The following is a 26,331-nucleotide window of genomic DNA, read 5'->3' on the forward strand; positions in this document are numbered from 1 at the left end:
ATTTGTCCTCACCGTTGTTAGGTCTTGTCAATCAAACTTGATCCTTGGGGTTTTCTGAGGTAAAATCAAACTGAGTGCCAAAGCAAGCTAGGGTGAACTTATGTCTGAATCATGGAATCATAAACTATCTGGTTAATCCAGTCCCCTCATGGACAGGTTGCAAAGGGGACCCAGAGGGGAACTGGCTGTCCCAAGTCACACAGGAGGAGGTGGCTGACTTCCACCACAGAGTTCTTCGGACAAAGAGCCCTTCTGCAGGGATGGAGGTTTGCTCGGCTAGTAGCCATCCATAAAGCTTCTGAGTCTGCGGATGTCTGTCAATCAACCAGCAGATAGCAAAAGGACTCCAGAGGCAGCAAGACTGAGAAATGGATGATGGGTCCAGATACCTTCATACTGTCTCCTGGACCCAGAAGAGAGAAATTATGTATGAAACCAGGAGGAGGCAAGATGAGCCCTCTCACTTCACAGGATGGGCAAATTCCGCAAGGCCCAGAGGAGGAAAGGACTTATACACATTTGTGTCAGAGGGGCCAGAAGCAAAGTCATTCAAAGCTCAGCCTAGAGCTCTGAGTACAAAACAGGCAGAGGAGGGAACTAGCCAGAAATAGAGGCGAGAGGTCCACCCCAAATCCCACACCTGAACTCCTCACAACCAGGGTCTGGAGTCTACAGTCCATCCTGGCGCTGGGAGCTGAACGTGGTTCTGAGCAAGCCCCAGTCTGGGCTTTTCCCAGACTCCACCAGCCAGCCACCACTCCCTTCTGTGAGCATCTTCCACTAGCTTAAGAGGCGAGGAAACCAGACCCATTCAAGTCCTGGATTCCCACACGAGGAAAGACCTCTGGAACAAGCCAACTTGACTTTTCAACATTTTATTCTTGTATTTGTACAGCTATATTTTACAACGCGGTAATGCAGTTTAGACACAGCCAAACCCTGTCTCCGGAGTAGTTATAACACAAGCATGACGCAGAATGTGATGAGACAAACATTCCCAAAGAGAGCTTAGTTAGTGACAATTTCAAGTCCCTGTGTCTGCCTACACTTCAAAAAGGGATGGCGCGCTCGTCCATCGTTGAAAACTTCCATGAAAAAAGGCACCGTAGGACACGTTGTACAGGTATATACAAACCAAAAACTAGAACAAAACTACACGTTTTTCCTTCCGCAGCTTTTTTTGTTCTTTTTTTTTTAATACACACTTTGTAAATTGTAAACCTTCACTTGCAAAAAAATACAAATACACTGAGGCATTTTAGACAAAATATTTTCTTACTTATACAGATGCAATACTTAAAATATTCTCTTAAGTGCTCTTTCTCAATAAAGATTCTCAGATCCGTGTCTGCCTGCAGATACAAAATCGAGCCTTTAACGCAGTTTTATATTTTTAATATATCTTTTTTAGGTTTATATATATTTATTTTATATATATATATTTATATATTTACAACTCTGCCATATATTCCTTCACCTTTGGTTAAAAAAATTAAAGCCCTCTCTTTCATAACATACCATTAATCTCTTCTTTTAAAAGAATGCACATTTACATACAAAAGAAACATCTGTTCCCACAAAACATATACATTCCTCATTTTGCAGACTAAGTCAAGTCAGAACTTTTGCGTACTCCCCAACTTCGGTATCGAAAATGATTTTGCTTTTTGCTGACATGGTTTGCCGTACACATAGGAGAAGAAGCAATATTATTTTCTTAATGTTTTACGGCAGTGGGGGAAGGGGAGCTGCCTTGGCTCCCGGTCCCCACGCCCCTCCCCCCACCCCCACCCTCAGCTATGATTTGCACTAGTGGATGAAAGAGGCACTACGTCATGGGATGAACATCTTAAAGTGTTACAGTATCCTTTGGGTAGATTCTGAGAAGGGGCTCGAATGGAAAGCATCAACACTCCATGCTTCAGCAGGCTTTGGGGAGTTCCGGGGGCAGGTCAGTGGCAGACACGCGGTATTGCACCTTGGTGTTGGTGATGGCACCGTGCTTCTGGCGCAAGTGAAGACGCAGCTGGCTTTTGTGACGGAAATGCAGGTTACACTTCTCGCACTGAAGGTAAAGCAGAGGCACGCTGTTAGCTGTCATCACCCCAAGAAACCTGACATGGCTCAAACACCTAGAAAAGGAGACTCTCCCTGCGAGGGGTCGGGCAGCTCTTCCCTCTCAAGAGCCAGGCGAGGAACCTAGACAAATCCTGGTTCCGCTAAGGGCTGAGTAAGCTTTGTGCAACTGTCCCTTTCCTGCTTTCCAAATTGTCGCTGGTGCTCTTCCCCTGCTTGAGATGTATTTCCCTGCCCTAACTCCACAAATTCAAGTCTCGTCCAAAAATGCAGTTCAGAAGCAAACTCCCCTAATTATAAGGGCTTTCCTGGATCTCTCTAGGGTGAAAATAATCCCTCTTTCCTTTGAACCTGCGTAAGATTTCCAGCCTTGCTACCCCATGCATTAGCATCCTTATCAGCTGGAGAATGCTTTGAGGGCAGTAACTACTTCTTACGAAACTTTATCATCTTCCTAGTACCTAGGAGAATGTACCTCTTAGGCAATTATGCAATAAATCTGAACGCATTTGGACAAATGAACTAGAACAGTCTGAATTCATGAAAGTTCTTGAGTCCAGGACATACTTTAAAAAACGCAGTTACATTCCTTCTTAGCGTGTATGCCTTAGATAAGCTAATGAGGCATTAGCAAAGTAGAGCCACTTCTCGCTTTGATTCAATGAATGGATGATAATAGTTTTAGTGGAAAAGTTACTTAAAAGTAAAATATAATGTAATTACATTTGTGAAGACTAATGTAATGTGGTAACCTGGATGCAATCCCAGGACAAGAAAAAGGACATTTAAGGTAAAAACTAAGAAAATCCAAATAAAGTATGGACTTTAGTTTATAACAATGTATCAGTTATGGTCCATTAGTTGTGACAAATGTATCCTCCCAATGTAAGACGTTAACAACAGGGGAAACTAGGTGCATATAGAAACTCTCTGTACTATCTTCACAACTTTTCTATAAATCTAAAACTATTCTGAAATAAAAAGCGTAATAAAATATGTTCATAAAGAGAATTTGTTTTAAAGTAAAAGTGAAAATAAATTTAGAAAAATGAAAAATAAAATGGGTGGGACAGGGAGCAGAAAGAACTCTGGTCTTGGGAAATAAGTGGTCCATAGAATCTACGCCACTTGCTGCTGTGTGTCCCAAGTGTGTCATTTCTCTCTCTGGGCCTTGGCTTTCCCTTCTGTAAGGGACTAGTCAATACATTCTAAAGGTTGCCCTTAACTCTGACATTCTGTGCATCTAAACTCCTAGCAAATAATTATAATACTAAATATTTATTGTACCCTTATGATGTGCCAAGCACTCTTTCAAACACTAGTGAATTCTTCAACTTAATACAACAGTTCCATGAGGTAGATAGGTATCAGTCTCATTTTCCGGATGAAGAAATTAAGGTACAGAGAGAATAATTTGCCAAGAACAGATAGCAAGTAAGAAGATATTCACTGAAGGATTGATAAGAAGTGAATGAAAATAACCACCTTGTGCAGGTTAACATTTGTGACATGGGTTAACCACTCACTGATTCATTCCTGGGCCATCAGTACCTAGAATGACGTCATAAACCCATCAAAGGCACCATCATCTAGAACAGGAGTTTCCACGCTCGTAAGCCATGAGACTCTCTTTTCAAATTAAATGGAAACTTGAAAGGTGAAAGAGGCTGCAGTCTCAGCCCAGCCCTGCCCTGCGGGACTGCAGAACCTCAGTCACTGAAAGCACAGTTTGAAAACCACTCATCATTTTACAGAGAAAGAAAACTGTGGCGCAGTGAGAGGGTCAGGGCTTGCCCAAGGCCCTGAAAAGGGTCAGCGTCAGAGTCGGAATAAGAAGCCAGATATCTCAGCTGCCCAGCCGCTATCTTTCCCCTCTACATCAGAGATCAGCAAACTATTTCTGTAAAGAGCCAGATAGTAAGTATTTCAGGCTTTGAGGGCCATACATTCTCTGACTCAACTACAACCCTGCCATTGTAGTGTGAAAGCAGCCACAGACAATAGGTAAACAGGTGGGGGTGGCTGTGTTCCAATAAACCTTTATTTATGGACTTTGAAATTTAAACTTTATATAATTTGCACGTCACAAAATATGCTTTTGATTTTTTTAGCCATTTAAAAATATAAAAACTATTCTAGCTCACAGAATGTTCAAAAATTAGCCCCCACGCCGTGGTTTGCTGAGACCCTGCGCTAGAACACGACCGTTCTAATTGCCTGGTCAGGGCATCTTGCTGCTGGCCACCTGTTCCTTCTTGAAATGGTGTTTTCTCTGTGTTTTTTTCTTCTATCACCACAATCGTCTCATTCTCCTCCTACTCCTCTGACTGCTCCTTCTCAAACACCTTGGCTCCTCTTAAGAAGGCTAAGTAATTTACTAGCCTAGTATAGTGGTGAGTTGTAAGAACGCAATAAGTATTTGCGGAATGAATGAATGACTTCAAAATCTATGTATCCATAGTCCAGACTCTTTCCTAAGGCCTGAATCACCTAGCCTAATACCTCTATTTTAAAGATGAGCAAACTGAGACCCAGGCCAAGGTCATGCAAGGTATCTTTAAAAATCAGGCCCAAATCCAGGTCTTATGACCATTAGTTCAGTGGTTGTCCCACTGTGTACCTGACATAGGAGCAAACAATTCTGCTGCCCGTCCCCTCCACCTCCCCGTCCCTCCCTGGACAGCCAGGAGCCACAAGAGTCTCACGTACATGGTAAGGTTTCTCTCCCGTGTGGATTCGCAGGTGGCTCTTCAGAGTCTGAAGGTGCCGGAAACGGGTGCCACAGATTTCACAGGGATAGGGCTTCTCGCCAGTGTGGATGAGCACGTGGGCACGGAGGTGGGCCACCTGGACGGAAGACCAAAGCATGAGAGGCTCTGTCAGGGTGGGCTGCGGAACCCCCGGCAGCCCCCCATCAGCATGCAGAGGTTGAGGGGTCCTTTCCCCATGCCCCCTGCTCACCTGTACAAATCTGGCTCCGCAGGTTTCGCATTTGTAGGGCTTCTCTCCAGAGTGAATTCGAGTATGGGTTTTCAGATTGGCTGGCCGGTTGAACTGGGCCCCACAGATATTACAACGATAGGGTTTCTCACCTATTACCAAGAGAAAGAGAAGGAGGAAAGCCATATTCAGCAGAGGTCTCCATAGTCCCTGGCCCCTGGGTTTCAAAGCAAGCTGCCAGTTGGCTGTGTTTCCCTTGGAAGATGTCAGAGAGGATCCCAGAGTCTGCCTCCTGGCCTGTCACCCTTCTCTCTCTCACACACACCAGCATGCCCTGCAGGTGACCAGGGTCAAGAAGCAGGTGGTGACATCTATGAGTGGAAACAATGTTTGGCATGGAACGGGCAGAGAGAGCGAGGTTCTGGGAAGCTTTGGAACCAGCTGCGTCATTAGCGTTCATAACTGTGGGACTTGGAGGGGTCAGTCCTCGGGACCTCAGTTTCCCTCTCTGGAACCTGAGAATTTAGATGACGTGGGAAGGCTCTTCCAGCTCTTCCTTGGATAAGACTGATTCCATAATTGCCCCCTCACCACGGAGGTACGATCAGGCTGCTCTCCTTTCTCTGTTTTAGAACAAATGTGCTCTTCCCCTCATGGCAGCTACAGCTAAATTCCATTTGCAAGAGAGGCGGGGCCTGAGTTGCAGTGGGTGCTCAGACAGAGGAAACCAACAGAAGGGCTGAGCCTTCCTTCATGGAAAGTTTCTGGGATAATGGACCCATTTAAAATACCGAGAGAGTCAACTCTGGACAACAATCAGGTTATTAGAAGCTACCTGGTAAAGGAATGTGAGTTGATAAGGAACAAGCCCTTAGAGGAAATCAAGAGGCCTTTCGTTTTTCCTGGCTTTACAAAAACCGAATCCGCTTTGCCTCTCTCAGCCTTCATTTCTTCCCTTGTACAGTGGGATTAACACTTTTGACCCCAGCCAAGGCAGAGAAACAGGACAGAGCATCTCAGAGGGAAGACAGAGAAGACAGAGAGTGGAGGAGTCGCCTGGCAAAGACATGATAGGGCAAGGTCCCTCATTCAGGCCGGGATGGGCTAGCTCCCTGCCTCACTCCTCAGGGTACCACTGCTTTCTTGAGGATCTTCTCCCGCCCTGCCCCCAGGAACCCTGACAAGCTCAGTGAGTGGGGGTGGAGGGGCAGGGCCATACCCGTGTGGACGGTCTTGTGGCTGGCGAGGTTGCCCTTGTAGCGGAAGGAGGCTTGGCACCGGTCACACTTGTAGGGTTTGTCACTGTGGGTCTGCAGCGTGTGCCTCTTGAGGGAGGCCTCCTCAGAGAAGCGGCAGTCACACTCATTGCAGAAGAAGGCCCCATTCTCTGTTGGAGGGTGGAGGGTGACACCAACGTCAGCACGAGGAAGGGGGCGGGGCTTCAAGGCCTCTCTCCTCTGTAGCTAGCCGCTGTGCAAACTGAACTCCCAGCACCCCATCCACCTGACAGTCATGGGAGCCCAGAGCAAAGGGCCTGTGGGGATTTTATTTTTCTCAGCGTTTAGAGTCTAGTCACAGAGGAAAAAGGAGACAGATTTGAATATTAAGGTACAGAAGGGAAACACAAACCAGCAGGGACCCACATGGCCTGCAGCAGCTTGAGGAAGGCTGAGCCTGGCTCTGCCTTCTCTCAAGGGCTCTGAGAAGGGCCTCTTCTGATCAGCTCATAGTTTCATTTACATCCATACGCAGAAGCCCTCGGGCGAGACCCTTCACCTCTCCGAGCCCCGTCTGTGCCTCTATCTCCAAAATCAGGATTATAAATCCTGTCCTGCCCAATGGATAACACAAAGCATTATAGGAATGTAAGATAGAAATCAAACTCAATGACACTGTGAGGTCACTGAAGGAGGAATTAACAATGAACGTGGTCATCTTTGTACCTATCTGGATTTCACGTCTCCCAAACACTTCTGTGAGATTGAGAGACCAAAGATGCTGGTGGAAGTAGAAACAGAGGCCCAGAGAGAAAGAACTGGAGTGCAGAGCAAAGGCAAATGGCCAGAGGGACAGGAAGGGACAGTCCCTATGCTCCCAACTATAGGTCCAAACTCTGTGCCAGACCTCTCAGTGTAAGTAACTAACTTTTTTCTTTTGTTATAACAATTTGAAAATGACACATCATGGTGGCTTTCCCCCAATTAGATATTGCTGGGCTGTATGACTGCAGCCAGAACTGAGGAAGAGGCAGACTTTCTTATCTGGTAAAAACTGGGAATGCCAATCACAGACTACCTAGAAACTTCAACTTGTTATCAGTTCAATGAATTGAATTCAGCTAACATTAACCAAGTGCCTACTCTGTGCTAGAGACTGACTAGGACCTACAGGAGACACAGGAATGAATAAGGTCACATCCTTCTCCTTATAGAAAGGGCAGCCCAGCAGGGTGAACTAACACGCACCCAGATCAGTACAGAAGTCTGAGTCTGCAGGGACTGAGAAAGCTCTGGGAGTCATAGAGCCAGCCCCACAAGCTACCTTTGCTGGAACAAAGCTGAAAAACCTGTTTGGTCATTCTCTGTTACCCCAGACTAACTCTAATACACCATCCCTAGTTTGGTCAGCCTAGTTCCCAAAAACATCAAGAGAGGGGCGGCGATCAGTTGGTGATTTTAAATGCCAGTGGACTTCCAATCGGTGGCTTCTCCCAATCAGTGACAACAGCATGAATAAAATGAAAACACAGACCCCATGGAGCAGAGGCAGGGCCTTCCTTCTCCCCGGGAAGGGGCGGGTGGGGAAGGGACTCACCACAGCTGGAATCCGAGTACTCAGACTGGGTCTCTCCCATCTCCTCAGGGAACGTGGGGCCGGCGGTGTGGAGGCACATCTCCGCGTGCTGCGGGGACTGAGAGCCGCAGGACGTGCACTTGGGGGGGTGCAGGTAGAGTGGCGAGTGGCTCTCGCTGCTGCTGCGGGGGGAGCCTGTCAAGGACCTGTGGGCAGGAGGACAGAGGCTCAGCAGCTGGAGCAGGGGGGAGCACCCCACCTGGCCTCAGTGCCATGCCTTCCTCCCGGGGCTCAGGTGAGCCCAGAGGCCACTCTGGACCCGGGGCTGCAGTTATCCTCAAGCCTGCCTCCAAACAGCATACACACGGAGACCTCTCACAGGAGTCAAGCTGAGCCAAAGCCCCACGCCTGGGCCCAGTTCTTCCCCCCAGCCCTGCAGTCCACAGCCTCCCTCAGACCAGGGCAACTGTGAGGATTCCCTCTGCCACACTGAGACCAAAGGAGCAGCCTTTCAGTTTCATGGAATGCTCTTCTACCATTGAAGGGAATTATCTCTCTTGCTATGAAAAAATATACTGACGCTTAATATCCTTCCTCACTTATGCTAATTCAATCAACAGGCACTTATCCCCCACCTCTGATATGCTCAGCACTGCAGGCAAGAAAAGAACACAGCCCTGCATCCGTCAGAAGAGACCCCGGGACCCTGCCCAGGTAAGCCCTGACCCCAGGCCCGCAGTGTTTCTGAAATCACCTGTTGACGATGTTATTGAGCCGGCTGGCCTGCGGGATGGTGGAGTCCTCCCCATTGGCACTGAGCTTAGTTGGGGACTGGAGGTCAAGGTTCTCGGGCTCCATGGGTGGCTGGCAGGCTGGGGGTGCAGTGTAGGCTCGAGGGGAGAGGCGGCCCAGCTCAGCCTGCTCGGGCCCCTCTGGTTTAGCATTCTGGTTGAGGCTGTTGAGCACGATGAACTTGTATTTCTTCCAGTTGCAGGCTTTGGGGTCAGTGGGGCTCTTGGCTGGAGGGGAGCCAGAGGTCTGGAGGATGCAGGCATTCTTGCTGCTGCAGGACTCCGTGGGCGAGTTGGGCTGGCAGTCGGACTTCTGGGGGCTCTGTGGACTAACCAGACCCTTCCGGTTCAGGGGGGCACTGGGGGGCTCGAAATGCAGAGCGATCTCATCCTCCGAAGAGGGTCTCTCTTCCTCCTTGCCAGCCTTGTCACAGGGGAAGTATGGGGCATTCCGGGCCGAGGGAGCAGCAGGCTTGGGACCCTCGGCCACACTGTAGTGCATGTCACTCCGTGCCTCCTCTGGGGCTGCCTCCTTGGGAGAGTAGATGTTGCTGTGGCACACACTGTGGGACAGCTCCATGGCCGGCCGACTGTACTCAACAGGGACTGGCCTGGCACTATCGCAGGGGAGCGTCCGCTCCTTGGGGAAAGGATTGGCCACAGGCATCCGGGCATCCCGCAACTCCTCATCGGAAAAGAGGAAGCTGCTGACCGGGAGGTGGCTGTACACGGGATAGGAAGCTGGCGGTGTGGACAGGCCACTGTACAGGCTGGGGGCAAAGGCTCTGCTCTCACACCCGGGGGCATTCCTCAGCGGCAGGCTGTTCTCCATCACCTCACGACCCCGATAGGCCATGATGTCTTGGGGCATCAGCATCCGGCTGTTCAGGAACTCTTCACGGGGAGGTTTGATGGCAGGAACCATCTCTGCTTCACTGTAGGAGAAAAAAGAGAGAAGACACGGGCCTCTAAATCAGAACTGTTGAAAGATGACCTTCCAAATGACACGGCTCTGTGTAACCACATTGTGCTTGGGTCAGCTTGACATCGGGGCTGGGCTCTGGAGTTGGGAAATACTTGCAGTTACAAGGTGTTTATGCTAGAAGTCAAGTGAAAGCCCACAGTCGGAGAAACGAGGCCCAGAGAAGGCAAGTGAGTTACCCACACAATCTGTGTCTATTCAGACATGGTCTTGCATCTTTGAGTCACATGTATGTGTGTGAATCGGTACTTCTTTGGATGCTATAGAATGTAAAGCTTCAGAGCCCTTATTTCACCCATGCAAAATCCTACAAGGAAGGAAAGGCAGGTATTATTGTGTCCATTTTATACAAATAGAAACTGAGGCTCAGGGAGGGAAGAATTTATACAATACTGGTGCCACACCAGTACTCGGAGGGTCACAGACAAACTGTCAAAGAAAGGACTTGCCCTATAGGCTGACTGGAGTCGCTGGGAAGTTGACTTTGGAGAACAGGCAGCATCTGCCAGTGTAGGAAGCCTGGCTCTGAAGCAGCCAGACCTGCTTTCCAATCCCAGCTTGTGCCATTTAGCAGCTATGTGACCTGGAGCAAGTTACTTAACCGCTCCAAGTACAAGGCCTGACCCAGACAAAGTACTCACAAATGGGAGCAATGATGAGCTTGCCACCATTATCACCCACAGGAGACAAAGAGCTCTAGCTGCGCACACTTGAAGGGACATTATGTGGGCGAAAAATAGGCCAGCTCAACATCATCACAGTTAACAGAGCTAGAACCAATGAGTCTTGAAGGTTAAGGGAGCCAGATTTCAGCTTGCTGTCGAGAAGAGCTCTCTAACTATCCAAGGCGGACAGCGTGGTTCTGGGAACACTGAGTTCCTGGCTCCTGGAGGGGTTCAGACAGAGGCTAGAAACCTTTCTGTTTGAGAAGGGATGCAATCACCACAGAGTAGCTGAATCAAATGGTTCTAAAGAAGTCAAGCCCTGAGTCTCTGTTCCACTTAGCTAATCTCTTCACTTTAGCTCTCAGGTTCCTCACCTTTAAACGATGGTCATGTCTTACCAGCCCTCGGGTAGGGGGTTAGACCCAGTGAACTCAATTTAATTCAATAAACATCCTTTCTAGTAGGAGCAGGGTGACATGAACGATGAGTAAAGCAGCCCACAGTCTGGTAGGGGAACTAAGGCGCATATGTAAATAGTTATAATAGAAGTCTAAAGGAGAACTAAAACATACATGCAAATAGTTAAGATAGAAGGAAGGTCTAAAGGACAAGCAAAAGGCTTTGGAACCCAGAGGCAGGGCCGAGGAAACAGCTGAGTGATAACTCTAAGAATGTGTACAGAGGACCTGGCATCAAAGCTTGGCCTTGCAGGATGGGTTGGAGGTAAGGGCATATCAAGTGAATGGAAGAAAGCAAGAAGTGGGGATGCACAAGACACATCTGGACAGCAGTAAGGAGTCAAGTCTAAAGCCCAAGAGTTAATAAGGGCAGAAGTGTGCAAAAATAGTGGAAATGTAGGTTGTGGCATATCAGAGAAGATTATTTTTTCTGTATGCATGTATCATCAAGGGTTTCTGATCCCTTCTAAGCCCTTCCATCTCCAAGGCTTCCATCTGTGTGGTAGCTCACCTGGCCTTGATAAACTTCCGGCAGGTGTCCACGACATGCTCCATCTGCAGGTACATGGCTGTGGCCATCACAGCCATGATGTTGCCCTCCCGCAGGTTGAGCCGAGAGGTGTACATGAAGTCCAGGAGGATGCAGAACCCCTCGGGGTTGATCTCTGGATCCAGATTGATTACACTAAGGTTGCATTTCAACTGGTCTGTGAAGATGCTGTAGAACAAGCCACTGTAAAACAAACAAATGTCTCACTAAACAGACACAAAGAATCTGTCATCGATTATGCTCAGCCCCTCTCCCCTGGGCCTAGCTCCAGAGCTTCCATGGCAATTGATAATAGCTGCCACTTATGGAGAGCTTACTAATTCCAGAAAGTCATTAAGCACTTTACGTACATTATCCTGTGCTCCTCACAACCTTGCAGGGTAGACACCATCATTCTCCCCCTTTACAGATGGGAAACCAAGATCAGAGAGGCTAAGTGATTTTCTCAAAGTCACAGGATCTGTTTTCCTTTTAGTCTTAACCGCAAAGATTACCAGAGTTAAATTTAGCACTCATTTGCAGTAACTATTTTTAGTCTCTAACTTTGGGATAAGCATTTCCCTTCTTGTTCCATCACATTATCCTCATTTTAGAAATCCTATTGTATTTTTTTAGAAGCAAGTTGGGTATTGATGACAAATAAATAAAGTGATGCCTACATCTACAGTCTCCTGATTTCCTAAACATCCATAGACTACCATAAGGTCAATATTTCTAGAAGGTCCAAGTCAAACTTCAAGCCATGCCTCCGGGTACCACATGGTCTGGTAGAGAAAAGAACTTTCAGTGAGAAGCCAGAACTCTGGGCTGTCATCTCAATTCTACTCTTTGTGAGCATGTTGCTAAAAGTGAACTTCAACCAGTAAGTAGCTGTGCAACCTTGGGTAAGATGCTTAACTTCTCTGCACCTCGGTTTCCTTATCTGCAAAGCAGGAACAACAGTGTCTACCTTACAGGGTGTGGCAAGAATGAAAATGTAAAGAGTATGGAATGATGCCTGCCACATAGTAAGCACTTGGTTAGCATAATCTTTTATTTTTATCTCTCTATAAACCTCTGTTCCCTCCACTATTGAAAAACAGGTGGCTTGTTGTAGATGTTGCATAAGTCCTCTACCGGCAATCAAGATCCCTGACTCTCCCTCCATCAGTTCACCTACAAGTATCTTCATTTTATCATCTGTAAAATGGAGGTAATCATGCCATCTGTAACAAGGCCCACTATGAAGATCCAGCGAGATGACGTAATATAAAATTGCTCCAAACAACTGAAATACTTGACAAACACGAAGAATCAGCTGGCTCACTTCCACTAACTTATGTCTACTCTGAAACACCCATGAAAATACCGTACAGTATAAAATAAATAAGGTTACAGAATAAAAGAGCAAAAGATTTCAAGTTAACTTGCTTAAAATATTTTAAAACTCTCATATTTTTTCCCTGGTTAACTGAAGTTATTCTCCAGGTTTGCCCCAAACACACCCTTTCTTGAGTCAGTATTTGATTTCTTCTCCCTCTATTCCCACAGGACAGAAACTCTTTCTTTTCTAAAAGTGTGTTCACTCATTCGCTTCCTGGGAACCTAGTCTGCCAGGCCATGTGCTGGAGACAAATGAGATGTGATCCCAAACACAGCAAAAGGCCCACATGTCCTGCCTCGCTCGCAGCCAGCACCATCCCCTTGTAGTCATCCATCTTTCCCTTCTACAACCCTCACCTGCAGGCCATGAGGACTGTCTTATGGGCTCTAAACTGCTCACGGCTCACCACTATGACAACATCAGTCAAGATGTCACGGCTCCGGAGGCGATTGAGATTGAGAAGAACGTCACTGGCATGGCGGGTGAACTGGATACAGCTGTCAGCTGGCGAGGTCATTTTGTCTTCACCTGAAAGAAAAGAGTCACAATCCTGTTAGTTCTCCAGAACTTGCTTCCTGCTTACCAAGAGAGTGAGAGCAGGTGACCTAGTCTGCTAATGTACAGAATGCAAACTGAGGTCCCTTGCGTTTGGTCTTTGAACAATTCAGGGCCCATCTCTGGGCCACTACTCTTTACAACTGAAAAATAGGGAGAATGATTTTTATCCAACAAGTTGGAATAGAAAGCTCTTTAGGGGAAAGGGACGGGAATGAGTATTTGTGGAGCGTTTTTCCCATGTACCAAATACTCTGCCAGCCCTGAGAGCCAGTGAGCATGATGGGGAGAGAATCCATCCTTTGAAGGTGAGCATGTGAGCTTTACCTTTTTCTAGCTGTGTGAGTTGGAGAGGGCTGTTCACTGTTTCTGGGCTTCGGTTTCCCAAAATGGGATTAGAAATACCTATGTGGTTGTAAAAATTAAAGATACGTGCCTGGTGCGTACTAGGTTCTTAAAAATCGCAGCTATTCTCATCAGTATCTCATTTCATTATCCCAGCCACCAGCTGTCTCTCCTCTATTAGGCTTTAGAATTAATCATTTGAACGTACCTGGAGCACCTAGCACATTGCTGGTGCAGAGTAGGTGGCTCAATTAATCTGAACTAAGAAATGAGTAAGGGAATGCAGTATTAAGATAGTCTAATGCAGAGGCCAGGGGTGAGGGCTGGGTGTGATGGAGAGCGAATCGGCTATCCTTTATCTCCTCTAATAAAAAGTGGCAAAGTTCACAGAAACACGTGCATTGGTAAATTCAAAAGAAATAGTTTGTCCACAATATTTTAAAGCATATTCTTCAATTTACTTACCCAATGCCTTGATTCACAGTCCAAAATTTCACTTAAAACCTGCACGGAAGAGAAAAAAGCAAACGGAAATTGATTTAATGAATGTAAGATGGTCCACCATAGTTTTATTTTAGGACACATATTTAGTTTTACTTTGAAAGCTGCAGCCTGCTAGCTGGTGTAGTTTTACCACATGCTAGCAAACGTTTTTCCAGCTCAGCTTTTGCAGAAACAACAGGCACCCAAAGTTATGCGATAATAATGATTTTGCCCTGAATACTGGGAATTACATACATTAATCACATATACATCTACACATATATTTCCCTTCTCAAGGTAAAAAAATGTATGCCACTCAAAGGCCCTTGAGTTTATGGGAAAGAAAAAAATAAGAAAAGTAATTCTTTCAATATTAACGAGTATGATCCTTCAGGGGCCTAAAAACTCTGGAAGTTTTTCATAACCTACTAAAATATTATCTGTCAAGTCTTAGAATGAGTCTGCAAGGCAGACGGGGTCAATATCTTTATTCCTATTTCACTGGTGACAAAACTGAGACTCAGGGGTTCAAGTGGCTTACTCAGGACAAACAGCCAGGCAGGATTTCCTGACCATCTGAAACACTTAAGCCTGAATACGGAATGTGCAGAATACAACCTCAGATGGCATCTCTATGCTTTTCTTGAGAATCTTTGCCTTCTTTTTCAAAAAGTTTCCTCTCCCCTCCCTCCTGAGTCTAAGACCAGATATAGTGCTGCCAACTTCCAAGTTTGTGCTTCCCCCTGCTGGTGAAAGATTTAAATGTGTGATTTAGCTGAGAACTGGCCAGGGAGCATTCATGAAGTACATACCTCGCCAAATCTGTTTCTCTAAAGCAAAATAATTTAAAATACAAGTGTAAGACTCTTATTTATGATCATATGTGGGAGGCACAACAAAACACTATTTGAACCGTCTTCCCTCTTTTTTAAAAAAAGCATAGCCCTTCAGAGCTATCTTCCGGGTAAAGGGGCCTGAGGCCAGGGAGGTCATGTTGGGCCACATAGATGGTCAGTGGCCCGGCCCTAGATCTTCTGGCTCAAATTCCTGTCCCTTTTCCAAATCAGCCTACGTGCTGTCGAACATGCAAGATAACACCCTGATGTGGGTGAATCTCATTTTTAAGTTCCTTCCCCCACACAAACACTTTGCCCCCATTCCAGGCTGCTGAGTCTTACCAAATGAGCACTCTAAAATGAGAAGTTTCCTTGAGTCTGTAACCAAACACTCTGACATTTCTCTGTGGTCCCAAGTGCAAGTCACTCAATCTCATGGGCTTCAAGGTTAGTGTGTGCATGTAAGTGAGTGGGGATGGGGGAGTGGGGGAAATGGGGGAAGGGAGAGGACAGAAAAAGACAAAAGAACCTATTTCCTCCTCTCCCCATCCTAACTCAAGATGGGCAGAGAGATACACTCAAATGGTCCTAACCGAAGTTCGATGATTATCTCCTTTGTAAAAGAATGCTGAAGACACACGTGGGTTTATTTATAAACTTTCTCCTCTTCCCCCATAGAAGAGATCCCTAAACACTTCTGGAATACCTAAGGCTGCCCTTTAACCAGCGTCAACCACCCGCTCACTTGTGGATTTCCAGTCACAGACTTGTGCAACCACAGGGAGCTCAGATTTGCCATTTCACCTTGACAAGTGGCAATGACTCACTCCAGATGCGGAATGAAACAAACAAACAAAACAATTCCCCTGGGTCCACTGTCAGCCAGGCCCTGGGTTAGGCACTTATCACCCTAAATTCTGCCTGGCTTGGCCAGAAACAAATGCACATACACTAAGGCCCCTCTCCTTACTAGGTCCACTCCTTCCTAAGCTAGATCTGTCTTCGGAGGCCCCACAACTAGTGAGTATGTGGGTTATGGTGAATGTGAGCAATGGAGCCTCCTTCTAGGTGCTGCAGGTGTGGAAGCCTTTGGGTTGTTTTTTATAGACCACTCAGCTCTTTCTCGTCCGTTATTGCATCTGATCCTCAGCCCTGATTTACCGGGTAGGACACTGAGGCTCCAGCCGACAAGCCTTGCCCAGGATCTCAAAACTAATCCCCAGCAAAACCCTGGACAAATCCTGTCCACTAGCTTCACCCATCCCACCCATGCCACACACAAGACTCATTCCACAAAAACAACCAAAAAAGCAGAGCTGTCAAGGAGAAACTGACAACTCAAAGGCCCAGACCCGGACTCCCCCGATCCCAAACCCCCCGACCCCAACCCCACCCCATCCGCAGCAACCACCAAGTGAGAGTTAAACGTTGTCTTCTCCACCCTACACACTTTCTCTCCTTTGGTGCTTTCCGTATGTGTTTTCATTTAAGCACCTTGAGGAGAAGGCAAATCCTTTAAAGGATTTAGAAAAGGAAAAAGAGGGACCTCTCCCTCAAAAGAAAAAAAAAAAGGCAAAGAGAAAGAAGAGAAGATAGCAGAAACGAGAGGGAGAGAGACAAGTGTGGAGGTCACAGAACAGCGAGAGGCGAGGTTAAGAGTGAGAACAAGCCAATACGAAGACCCCATGCTTTCCCTCCCTCCTCCAATCGGCGGGCACTAGGCAGCCCCATTCTCTCGCTCACACACACGGGCACAAACCTGAGCCCTGTGCGCCCGGGAGCACGCCCCCGCAGCTTCGCCCACCCCATCACACCGTACCTGTCTGCCAGAGACCGCCCACCCCCGGGCGCTCTGCGGGCACCGCTGCCCATCCGCCTCGAAGGCTCCGCAGGCGCGGCAGAGGCCCCGTGGTATGACCGTGGCAGCCCTTAATTTGGTTACATTCAAGTAAAACTTTTCGTGCACCTCAGTAGCTAACATTGTGTGTGCCTTTCTTTTTCCTGTTACGCCGTCAAGGCGGGGGGCAGTGAGGGGAACGGCACAGCCCTCTCATTCCCGGAACGTAGTCAATCTCAGCTCAGCGGATTTCACAGAACACTCTTTGCCTATCGCCGGCTCCAACGAGAAGTAACTTTCCAGGAAGCTGCCGGCCCCGACGGCCGCCGGGATCGCTGCCTGCGCCGCGCGGGCCTCCGGGGATTCACCCGAGAAGGGGGGGGCCGCCCGGGGAGGCTCGCGGGGAATATGGCACACTTTCCCCTAAAAACCTCGTCTGCGCCGGGTCCGGGACTCTTACACTTCACTTAGTCCAACCCTTGCCCCACAATAATTTTATAAATGGGAGAAGTCAAATTAGTAGCAGAGCCGGCCTAGAACCCAGGATTTCGGGGCCAATCCGAGGTTTATTTCATGACTTCAAGTTGCCCAATTCCAGCGTTTGTTTGCCTGGTGCATACCGTGTCTTTTTTCCTTTTTCTCTCTTTTTGTTTGGCCCTCATCCCCTCTTTTTAAAGGAGTGATTAGGCGAGGCGTCAAGGTCGAAAATACGGAGTCCCTAAGGCTGGGGTCTCCACCCAGCGCGTCCCAGCCGGGTTAGAGGAAAACTAAACCGAAAGCCCCTTCCGCCTACGTTGGCACGAAGGGGAACCCAGCTCGGCTGGGTTTCCGCCCAAAGACTTTAGAATAAGGAGCTGCCAGGCCGAACCTGGCCAGGTTTCGGGATTTGAGAATCTGATTTCTCCGAAACCGTAGAGACACGATTAGGATTTGGCAGAGGCCCGGGCGCCGACCCCAGCGCGCGCACGGGCGCGCTCCAAGGTTGCCTCGTCTTCCCGTGGCCTTCCTTGGAATTATAAGCCCTGGGCGCCATCTCCTAATGGGTCTCAGTAGCCGGGTACGACAGGCGCTTTCGGGGGCCAAAGAATAGGCGTTAAGGGGCGAGAAACGGGCAGCGTCTCAGGCCGCAGTCCGGTCCTAAAACTGGCGTGTGGCGTCACGCTGAGTCGCGCATCCTATTAGTGGCGGAGGCGGGGTCAGGGCCGGTCCATAAAGACTGGGCCTCTTCCGCCTCATAAAATCCTTTGAGGCTTTCCCATCCCTTTACCACGTAGGATAAATGTGAAAGCAGAGGCTGAAACTTAATATGGGAAGGAGTGAGAATCTAGGAAGGGAAGTTAAAATTAAGTAAATGCTCTTATTGGAAATTAGGAGTCCCATGGTTCCGGGAGCTCAAACCTGATCATGTCTTACCGCTGCCTAACACTAGAGAGAGCCCTCCACCTAGGCTTGAAACAGACAACCCCCTTGTCGCCCCGCCCCTCCTTCCCATTGACCTAGTTTAGACACAGTCTCCAGATTTGGAGAACGCCTCCCGCCCTTCCCCTCTCTTCGCTCTCCTGGCCAGCTTTTGGATTATTGGTAATCTAATAACTCCAATAACTCGCTGAGAAATCCAAAGGAGAATCTGAAAGTGCAAAGCATGTTTAGGGGCAAGGAGAAGGAATTTTAATAAGGCTGGAGCTGTCGCAGTGAAACCCACATCAGGGCTCCTGCCGGAGCGCTCCCTTTCTCCGCAGCGTCTCTGCTAACTAGCTGCTCAGGTCTAGACACAGTGGTCCGGCAGCAGAGAGTAGGGTCAACCCGCGGAGTTGTTTTTGTTCTAGAGGGGAAACACTCTTAGCGCTCTTGGCTGGGGGGCGGGAGGGTGGGGAGACGACAGTAGATGAAAGCGAATTTGATAACGCGGTGGCCTCGGCAGTCGCTTTGAGTGACCGAGGTGTTGGGGGACATTATGTCCGGACTTTCATTTCTGTCACGTTTCCTGCCAACAGCGTTCTTGCAAGCCTGCAAGCTTCTAGGAAATGCAATAAAATAGAGGGATGTGTTTTATCATCAAGATCTGAAGAGGAGCTGCAGAAGGGACGCTCCCCATGCGCCCGGCTCGCGACAGCCTTCCAGAAAGGGCCGGAAGACAATGCCAGCAAACCACGTCCCCAAGCAAAGATATCTCGGCCATCCTGGCCGGACTGGGTTCAGCCTTTGCAAAAAGGCTGGCAGGGGAGGGGAACGGCATGATCTCCCCAAGCAAACAATGCCTTTAAAAATCCGATCTGGACAGAAGTCAGCCAAGGTCTTTATTCACGTTAATGAAGATGGAAGGCACTAACTGTCCTTGGAAAGCGATGAGTCAAACTTGACCGCTCTTCAAACACGTCCCCAGATTCGTTTCCAACCCGAACAGAGGCGCGTTTCTCCGACGCGGCCTCCAACAGTTCCCGCAGTGGGAGAGGCTGAACTCGATTCCGGCAGACCAGGGCGGTGGAGACGGCGGCGTCTCCCGCGGGTGTGCGCGCCGGCGGTCGCTAGGGGCCGCCAGCACGCGGACGCGAGTTTGCCATCTTAAAGTTTTCAGCTCCGATAAAGAAAACTTTGCTAAGAAGTTGTTGTGGCACAAATTCTATGAGGATTACACTCTGCCTGTCCATATGACACCCCCCCTCCCCCCCCCCCCCACACACACAACTGACTGCTCGCCAAGCCACCGAACAAAGTTTGGATGGAAGACGAAGAGAGTGATTTCAGGATCCAATTGTGAGCCACGGGCGCAGAGAGGTGCATCCGCACAAGTCTAGGGACCAGGCCTTAATCACCTCCTAATACACTCACACCACCCACGATGAGACTCCCACCCCTCAGCACGACAGTAGACTTTTCATGTCTGTTACTGAAAATCTTACGCCATACTTTATAAACAAATTCCTCCAAGACAGCTAAGTGCCTGTTTCCAACTGAGACGACCTAACAGGCTAAAATCATGGCTCTCTATGAGTGCAGCTCCTTTCTCTTAGATACCTCAAAAGAGCGGAGATAAACTTGCCTTTGACTTAAACTGACTCAGAATTCAGAAGCTTAAAATCTGGTTCTGGTTAGGTCACTAACACCATTCACAGGTCCCCTCTCATCAGGCCTATTTCCTCAACTGTAAAGAGCTGTATGTTCTAGAGACCCGTGGCATCGTTCCACCACCGACTTCCCCAGGGGAGAGGCCACAGCGACAGGGCGATAGTGTATTCAAAACTGGTTATGTTGTGGTTCTATTAGTGGAGGCAGACGCCCGTCGCAGAGCCACCGTGGAGGGGGCAAGCATCCGGAGGCTTTCTAATTTTCATCCATGTTACCAAAACTTTGAAGGTTGGAAATCATCCTCATTGGAGGGTGCCCTTTCTCTGTCAGTCCTAGCACCTGGTCGGAATACTTAGGGACCCGAAAGTGACACGGTGGACCCACCGCCCAAGGCGGGGAACTCGGCCACGACCTACCACTAGGTGGCAGACTCAGTCCATCCGAAAATCACCACGCGGCCAGAGCCTTCCACATCCGACTGCCCCCCACTTTTTTTTTTTCTTCCTGTTAGGGGGTGAGGGTTGCCTCCACAGGCAAAGCTGAAAAAGGTTTAATTCACTGGATGTAATTCCGTTCTTCACGATGCTCACGCCTCTAGCAACCACAACACGGTATCTAGAGTTGCGTTCACATATTATACGTTGATTTTTCCAGCCAGAAAGGTTGGATGTACTGGGAAGAGAAAGAAAGGGAGCACTTGTCTTCAAAAAGCAGAATGGCACTCGACGGTTCCTGCCAAATACTGGTAGAACAGCACAGGAATAAACTCGATCCCCACGGAGAAAAGGGGCCCTAGAGGCCAAGGGCAGGGTCCCACCCAGGTTTACAGCGCTCGGCAAGCTGGGGGTGGGGGCAGGAGGACGAGTATGGTCTTTGGAGGGGCTGCTCGACTCAGACAGGGAGGCGGGGAGGGTTGGGAGGAGCCGTTCCTGGCTTCCAGCGGAGAGAAGAGAAACGTGCCAGCTTTGCCACAACACCGCATCCTCGCTCGGATCACTGCGGCGGCGTTCCCACTTGTTGCGCAGTGCAGGAAACCGGTGCGCGCCACATTACTTTGCCTCCCAGAGGGCTCCAAACTCAGCAAGAGACCGGCTTACCAGTGCCCCACGCCATCTACAAACCTCCCTCCCCAATCTACGCCCCTACATTCACCACCATCGCCGCCAGCAAAACTGCAGGACTTCCAGACACTATGGTTTTTTACACCAAAACATTCTTCCATATCTCAATGTCAGACAGGCAGCAGAATTCAGTTGCCCTGAGAAGTCAAATCCAAGGGGGACGGAGGGCTACCTCAGCCTGGAGACCTCGCTTTACTTAAAGCCAACCAGTCAACGCTCCCTAGGGCTCGCGCGCGCTCACACACACACTTATTCGAACTACTGCGCCTATGACACCATCCTAGCTAGAAAGGAACTTTTTTTCCTACCCATTTGAGAGATCAACTGTAAAGTCCTTTTTTTTAAAGTTAGTTTTCTCTCTCCTTCCTAAAGAAAAAAAAACTCATAAGGTCATTTCACAATCTTTTTCAAATACTTGACTTTTGCAAATACTAGAGTTTCACCCACCGAGGGGTGGCGCTGCCGCACCTCCTCTGAATCTCCTAAGTTTTTCACAACAAAGTGGGTCGAGAGTGTGGCTACCCGGCAGGGGAGAGAGGGAAGGAAGGATTTTGACATCTAGTCATGGCTACCATTTACTCAACCAATAACTGGAACTCTTCAAGGCTCAACAAACGACAGCTTAAGAGTTTAGAGTCCCATCCGTGTCCACCAAACCCAGAATAAATTGGACAGTCTTTTCAAGAAAACGCGAGATGAAACCCTTCAACACAGCAGAGGAAAAGTCCATTTGGAGAATTCCTGCTTCTTCTGGCTGCCTTCTCCTTCAGTTTGCCCAGTTTCTACAAACAGCTTCTAGCCTTATTGTCACTATCAACAGACCCTTAAAATCAGCCAATGCTTGGGCCTGCAGAATTGGAAAGTCTTTCAAATAGGATATTGGAAACTTCTATTTATAAACGGGGGGAGGGGGAGATATTTCCCACCTCCCGGTTTCTATTTTGGCCTGAAAACTCAAATGCAATCATTTTAGCACGGGAATGCCCATGTCCTGGTGCTCTCCTCCCATTTCCTCCTCCCCTAGAGACAAATATCTTTTCTCCTTGAAAAAAAAGTATATATTTTAAAGCGAGAATGTGATTTCACCTCGTTCCTTTGAGCTCATGTTTGCTACCTCCAGGAATAGCGTGTGGACTAGGGCCAGATGAACTTCAACTTGGGCTGCAGATTTACGAGGTTCTGTTCCAGTGCCAAGGGCTCTTGGTAGTAAATAGTGAGCAAAATAGATACCTGTCTCCTGACGGATCTTGCCGGCCCCCCTCATTTTTCTAAGTTATTTATTAAAACCACACACACCTTGCAAAGAAAAAGGGAAACTGGCAGTCTCTGTAGAGGAAGCCAGTGGCATCGCTCAGAGCCACAAACTGTATTTCTAAACAGCCCTTTCCCTGGTTCCCTCTCTCCTGCCCCACTTTTTTTTCTCCGGGACAGTCAAAAATGCATCTACTGACACTCACTGTAAAAAAGAGAGAGGGAGAGAGAGTAAAGCGTTACAAGATTTTCCTCCTGGAAACTACAAACTGATTGGGGGAAAAATCCATAAACGATTAAATCTGTTTCCTGAGGGGGATGACCAGCTAAGATGGTCAGGGACCCAGTAACAGCTCCGGACTTTTAGCACTCTGTTTAGGGTCATTTCTCCTGCTCAGCTGTCAGGACCCCCACCACCAACTCTTAAGCATTGCGACAAGGGGCACAACATAAAAGGGGTCGTTTTCATTCTTTTTTTAATCTGTTGGGTTGTGTTCTTGTTTTCCTTTAGGGAGCTTTAAAACTCATTATTGCAACACTAGTTCCATTTTTCGCCAGAGTTCCAATAAGACGGTATCACAAAGGCAACGCAATCCACAGTTCTCAAGACATTTACCACGGTCACTACATCCGGCAGCGGGGTGGCCCCTCGCTCCCGCTGCCCGCGAGCGCAGCCGATTTCCGAGGCTCCAACTCCCTACCCGATCCCGCCCCGGGCCGCCGCCGCCGCCGCCGCCTTCCCCCATTCCTACTCCCTCGAGGAGAGCCACAGGTTGCAAATCCAACCAACCTCGCAATCCATTTTTGCAAAATCACTCACAAAGATCTCCCTTTCGCGCCCGCGCCCCCTCCTCCCGCACCGGGTGCCCCAGCCAGGGCCACAAAGTGCCCTTCTCTCCTCCCGGGTCTTGCACATAGGAACGCGGGCTGGGGCTGTTTGTTTTTCCCCTCGCCCAGTGCAAGTACCTCGGGAATCTGAACGCTGACGTCGGCTACTCTCCGGCCGGCAGTTATCTTTTTACAAAGCTTGCACCATGGGAAAAATAAAATTTAGGAAAGAGGGGAACAGCCATTGGGAGCTAACACCGAGTCACGCAGCGTCCAAAATACAAACACCGCGACCGCCAGAAATCCCGCCACCTTCCCTCTCGGTTGGGCTGTCCTGTTAAGGTTCCCGGAGTCCCCGCACGCTGAACGGTACCGCAGGTGCAAACGCGCACCCCTTTCTCACCCACCCCCCAAATCCCTGTCCCGCCATCAGCCTCTCTCCTCAGGATGGGGAGAGGGAGCGCGCGGGGGTTCCCGGCTCCCTCGACTGCAACCAAGAAAGAATAATTTTCAAAGTATTCAACATCCCCGCCCCCAGGCAAGCTAAACCTCCCCCGAAACACAGGAGAAGGGGACACCAAAACACTCCGATCTGCTTAGGAAGATCACAGCTCTGAAAGGAAATAGTAGAAACGATACTTCATCTGGGTTTATGAAAAAAACAAAAACAAAAAAAAAACCCCGAGGAGTTCGCTTGCATTTTTTCCTCCCAAATCTCTCCTCGGAGGCAGGGAATCTAGAGGACCGAGGCCGGTGGAAGGGAGCCAGCGGGGCGAGCGAGCGGGCAGCCTCCCTCCTCGCCTCCCGGAGTTACCAAGAAGGACGGGAGAGGGGAAGGAAGGAGAGGCGAGGGAAAGGAGGAGGGAGGGAGAAAAGGGGAGGCAGGAGCGAGGGAGCAAGGAAAGCAGTTTGCCAGCGAGAAAAGAGGGGAGAAAACACAGCCGCACGAATCCAGCGAGATCACAAGCCGTACGCAAGCAGCAGCAGAAAGAGCGAGAGCGCGAGCGCGCGTCCTCTCCGCCGTCTGGGGCCAGACAGCCCCCAGACTGGCCCGAGTCACCCCCCAAACACTGTCTCGTCCTCTCTGCTCCGGCCGCCCCCTAATTCCCCTCCTTCCTCTCCTCCACCTCCTTTTCCAAAACCAAAACAACACAAGGGAGGGTGGCAAAAGCCTCTCCAAACCGGCCGATTCACTCAAAGACAACAAGAAAAAAATAATAAATATAAAAAAATCTATATCCTAGAGTGGGAGAGACGTGGGACTAATCTTCGGCATTTATTTTAACACCTGACAGCTAGAATAAATAAATATATACATTTATAACAATAGATACACATAGGAAACTTGGAGCCAAAGCATTTGGCAAGAGCGGAAAAAAAAAAGAATTAAAAGGTAAAATAATGATCATGAGCAGCGGCGGCGGCAGCGGCACCAGCGGCAACAGCGGCGGCGGCGGCAGCAGCAGCAGCGGCGGCAGCAACAGCAATAATCACCTGGTGTCCGGCCTTTCCTAGAAACTTCTTGCATCACCACTTCTAAGAACCCCAGTTCTAAGAATCAACAGAGCTCAATTCTCGGAATTTGAGCTGAAGACTTTACCACTGCTACATGGCAGGGGAGGACTCGGTGTCAGCTCTCCGGGGCTTTTGCCTCCCCTGGCCCATAAAAAGCCCTCAGAGCCACAAGATTTTCCCACTGTCCGGCATATTTCGTGGCCCTCACGGGATGGGCCTCTCGGATTTGGAGGTTCGGGCTCGAGGTTCGAGGGGCCAGACGGCGGCCCTCCCTCCCCGGGCCCGGGACGATGGTACGGCCTGCTCCGCCACCATCACGTGGGCGCCCCCTCTGTGACGTCGGCGTCTTCGCTGTAGCAAAGCTCGGCCTCTGGAATTCTGAGAACTAATTTGCTATTCGGTGACATAAGAGGGGGAGTGCGCTTTGCTTTCCCGGGGTCTGGGGCTAATTCCTCCTCTCTTACCCATAAACTCAGCTCCTCAAGCTATATACACAAAAGGGAGAGAGGTCCGATCTGTTGGAAAAAGTCTGTTATATATAGTAGGTTTAGAGGCGAGTTAAGAGAAAAAAACAATAAACACCACAGCTCTTTCCAGCTAGAATATTAGGCACCACGAGAAAAATATTTGCCAAGCAGTTTTCGGTGGGTTCATTTGCTTTATTTTTATTTGGGACAGTTTTTTTTTTCCTTGTTGTGGTGGTGGCTTGGGATTTTTGGTGGTTGTATTTTGATGATTTTCGGATTTTTGCTTCTGATTTTTGCCTTTTCCAAGTTTGTGATGTTACGTAAATCGTAGGATCCCGCGTCGGTTGGATTTTGTTTTGAGTGGTTTTTCTCCCTGCCTAATCTCTCAAGCGTTTTAAAGAAGATGTGCTATTTTCATACTGATACTATTGAAAGAAGCTTAAATTTTTGGTCGTATATGACAATCCCAACCCCCACTTTTTTTTTGTTTTGGTTTTTTTGGGGTGCAATTTTCTTTTTCTTCTTGGACTTTTACAGAGAGGAGGCCCTCCTGCACATGAGAGACATGTTCAAAGGATTTGTTTTGTTTTGGTTTGTTTCTTTCCAGGACAGCAAGTGGTGGGTTTACTCTTTCTGTGATTGTTGACTCTTAGGAAATTTCTTGCTGCAAGAAACGTGTGTGTATTGGGGTATGTGTACGCGAGTGTTCTACAGAATTCTGTGAGCCAAATACGTGTTGGTGTTTTGCTTTTTCTTAAGGTCTTGATCCCCCTCCCTCGCTTCCCTCGTTTCAAGGTCGTTGTAAAAAATCTCTTCTGTCTGTGTTTGAGAGATCAGCGGAGGGAATTCTAAAGGCCTGCGGTGCCAGTATCACAGATACTGCGTGTATTTAGAACAGACTGTGCTACAACTACAGCGCGCTGCACGCAGCACTGTCCTCTCCGCTGTGGAGCAGAGTTGGGAGGAGGAGGAGAAGGGGGAAATCTTTCTTTCTTTCTTCCTTTCTTTTTAAAGGCAAATGCAGTTCAGAATCATTTCACTGTGGGCCTCGGTTTGTTTATTCAGAACTGCCAGTTTCCCTATTTAAATGTTGGTTGGGGTTTTTTCCCCTCCTACTCATCCCTGAATGAGGGAGACTCTTGTTTCTTTTATGTCTCTCTTAAAAGAAGGGTGTGAGGGGAAAATAATATTTCAGATTCCTCAAGAATTAACCCAAAATGTTTGGATCAGAAGCAGCTTTCAAAGGTCAGGCTGTTCTGAGCCTTGGCTATGAGAGTCCTTCAGGCGACTCATTAAATTACAGATGAGTTCTTAAAGGTTCTGCAAAATTTCTGCACATGTTAATTTCCAATAAAGATACTCCCCAAATAATCTACCTCTCCCACCCCCAAATTTGCTTTTATAATGGA

At 48.5% G+C, this 26,331-nt stretch overlaps 1 protein-coding gene across 4 annotated transcripts; it reads right to left on the reverse strand.

The window, feature by feature from the left end:
* Positions 1-859: 859 nt before the first annotated feature.
* BCL6 (BCL6 transcription repressor) lies at positions 860-24,790 on the reverse strand. Of its 4 annotated transcripts, none has more exons than XM_070582514.1 (10): positions 24,435-24,790; positions 13,984-14,022; positions 12,975-13,146; positions 11,217-11,438; positions 8,564-9,535; positions 7,831-8,015; positions 6,236-6,403; positions 5,038-5,168; positions 4,786-4,923; positions 860-2,065 (listed from the first exon to the last, which is right to left on the reverse strand). In XM_070582514.1, the coding sequence occupies exons 3-10, from the start codon at positions 13,133-13,135 to the stop codon at positions 1,922-1,924; spliced, it is 2,121 nt and encodes a 706-aa protein (XP_070438615.1). In that variant the 5' UTR covers positions 13,136-13,146; positions 13,984-14,022; positions 24,435-24,790; the 3' UTR covers positions 860-1,921. The 4 variants fall into 4 exon arrangements, with proteins under 4 accessions (XP_070438615.1, XP_070438617.1, XP_070438616.1 ...); XM_070582516.1 differs by lacking the exon at positions 24,435-24,790 and adding an exon at positions 16,657-16,967; XM_070582515.1 differs by lacking the exon at positions 24,435-24,790 and adding an exon at positions 15,180-16,566.
* Positions 24,791-26,331: the final 1,541 nt, after the last annotated feature.

This window comes from Equus przewalskii, chromosome 18 (assembly GCF_037783145.1).
Source record: "Equus przewalskii isolate Varuska chromosome 18, EquPr2, whole genome shotgun sequence".
Lineage (NCBI taxonomy): Eukaryota > Metazoa > Chordata > Mammalia > Perissodactyla > Equidae > Equus > Equus przewalskii.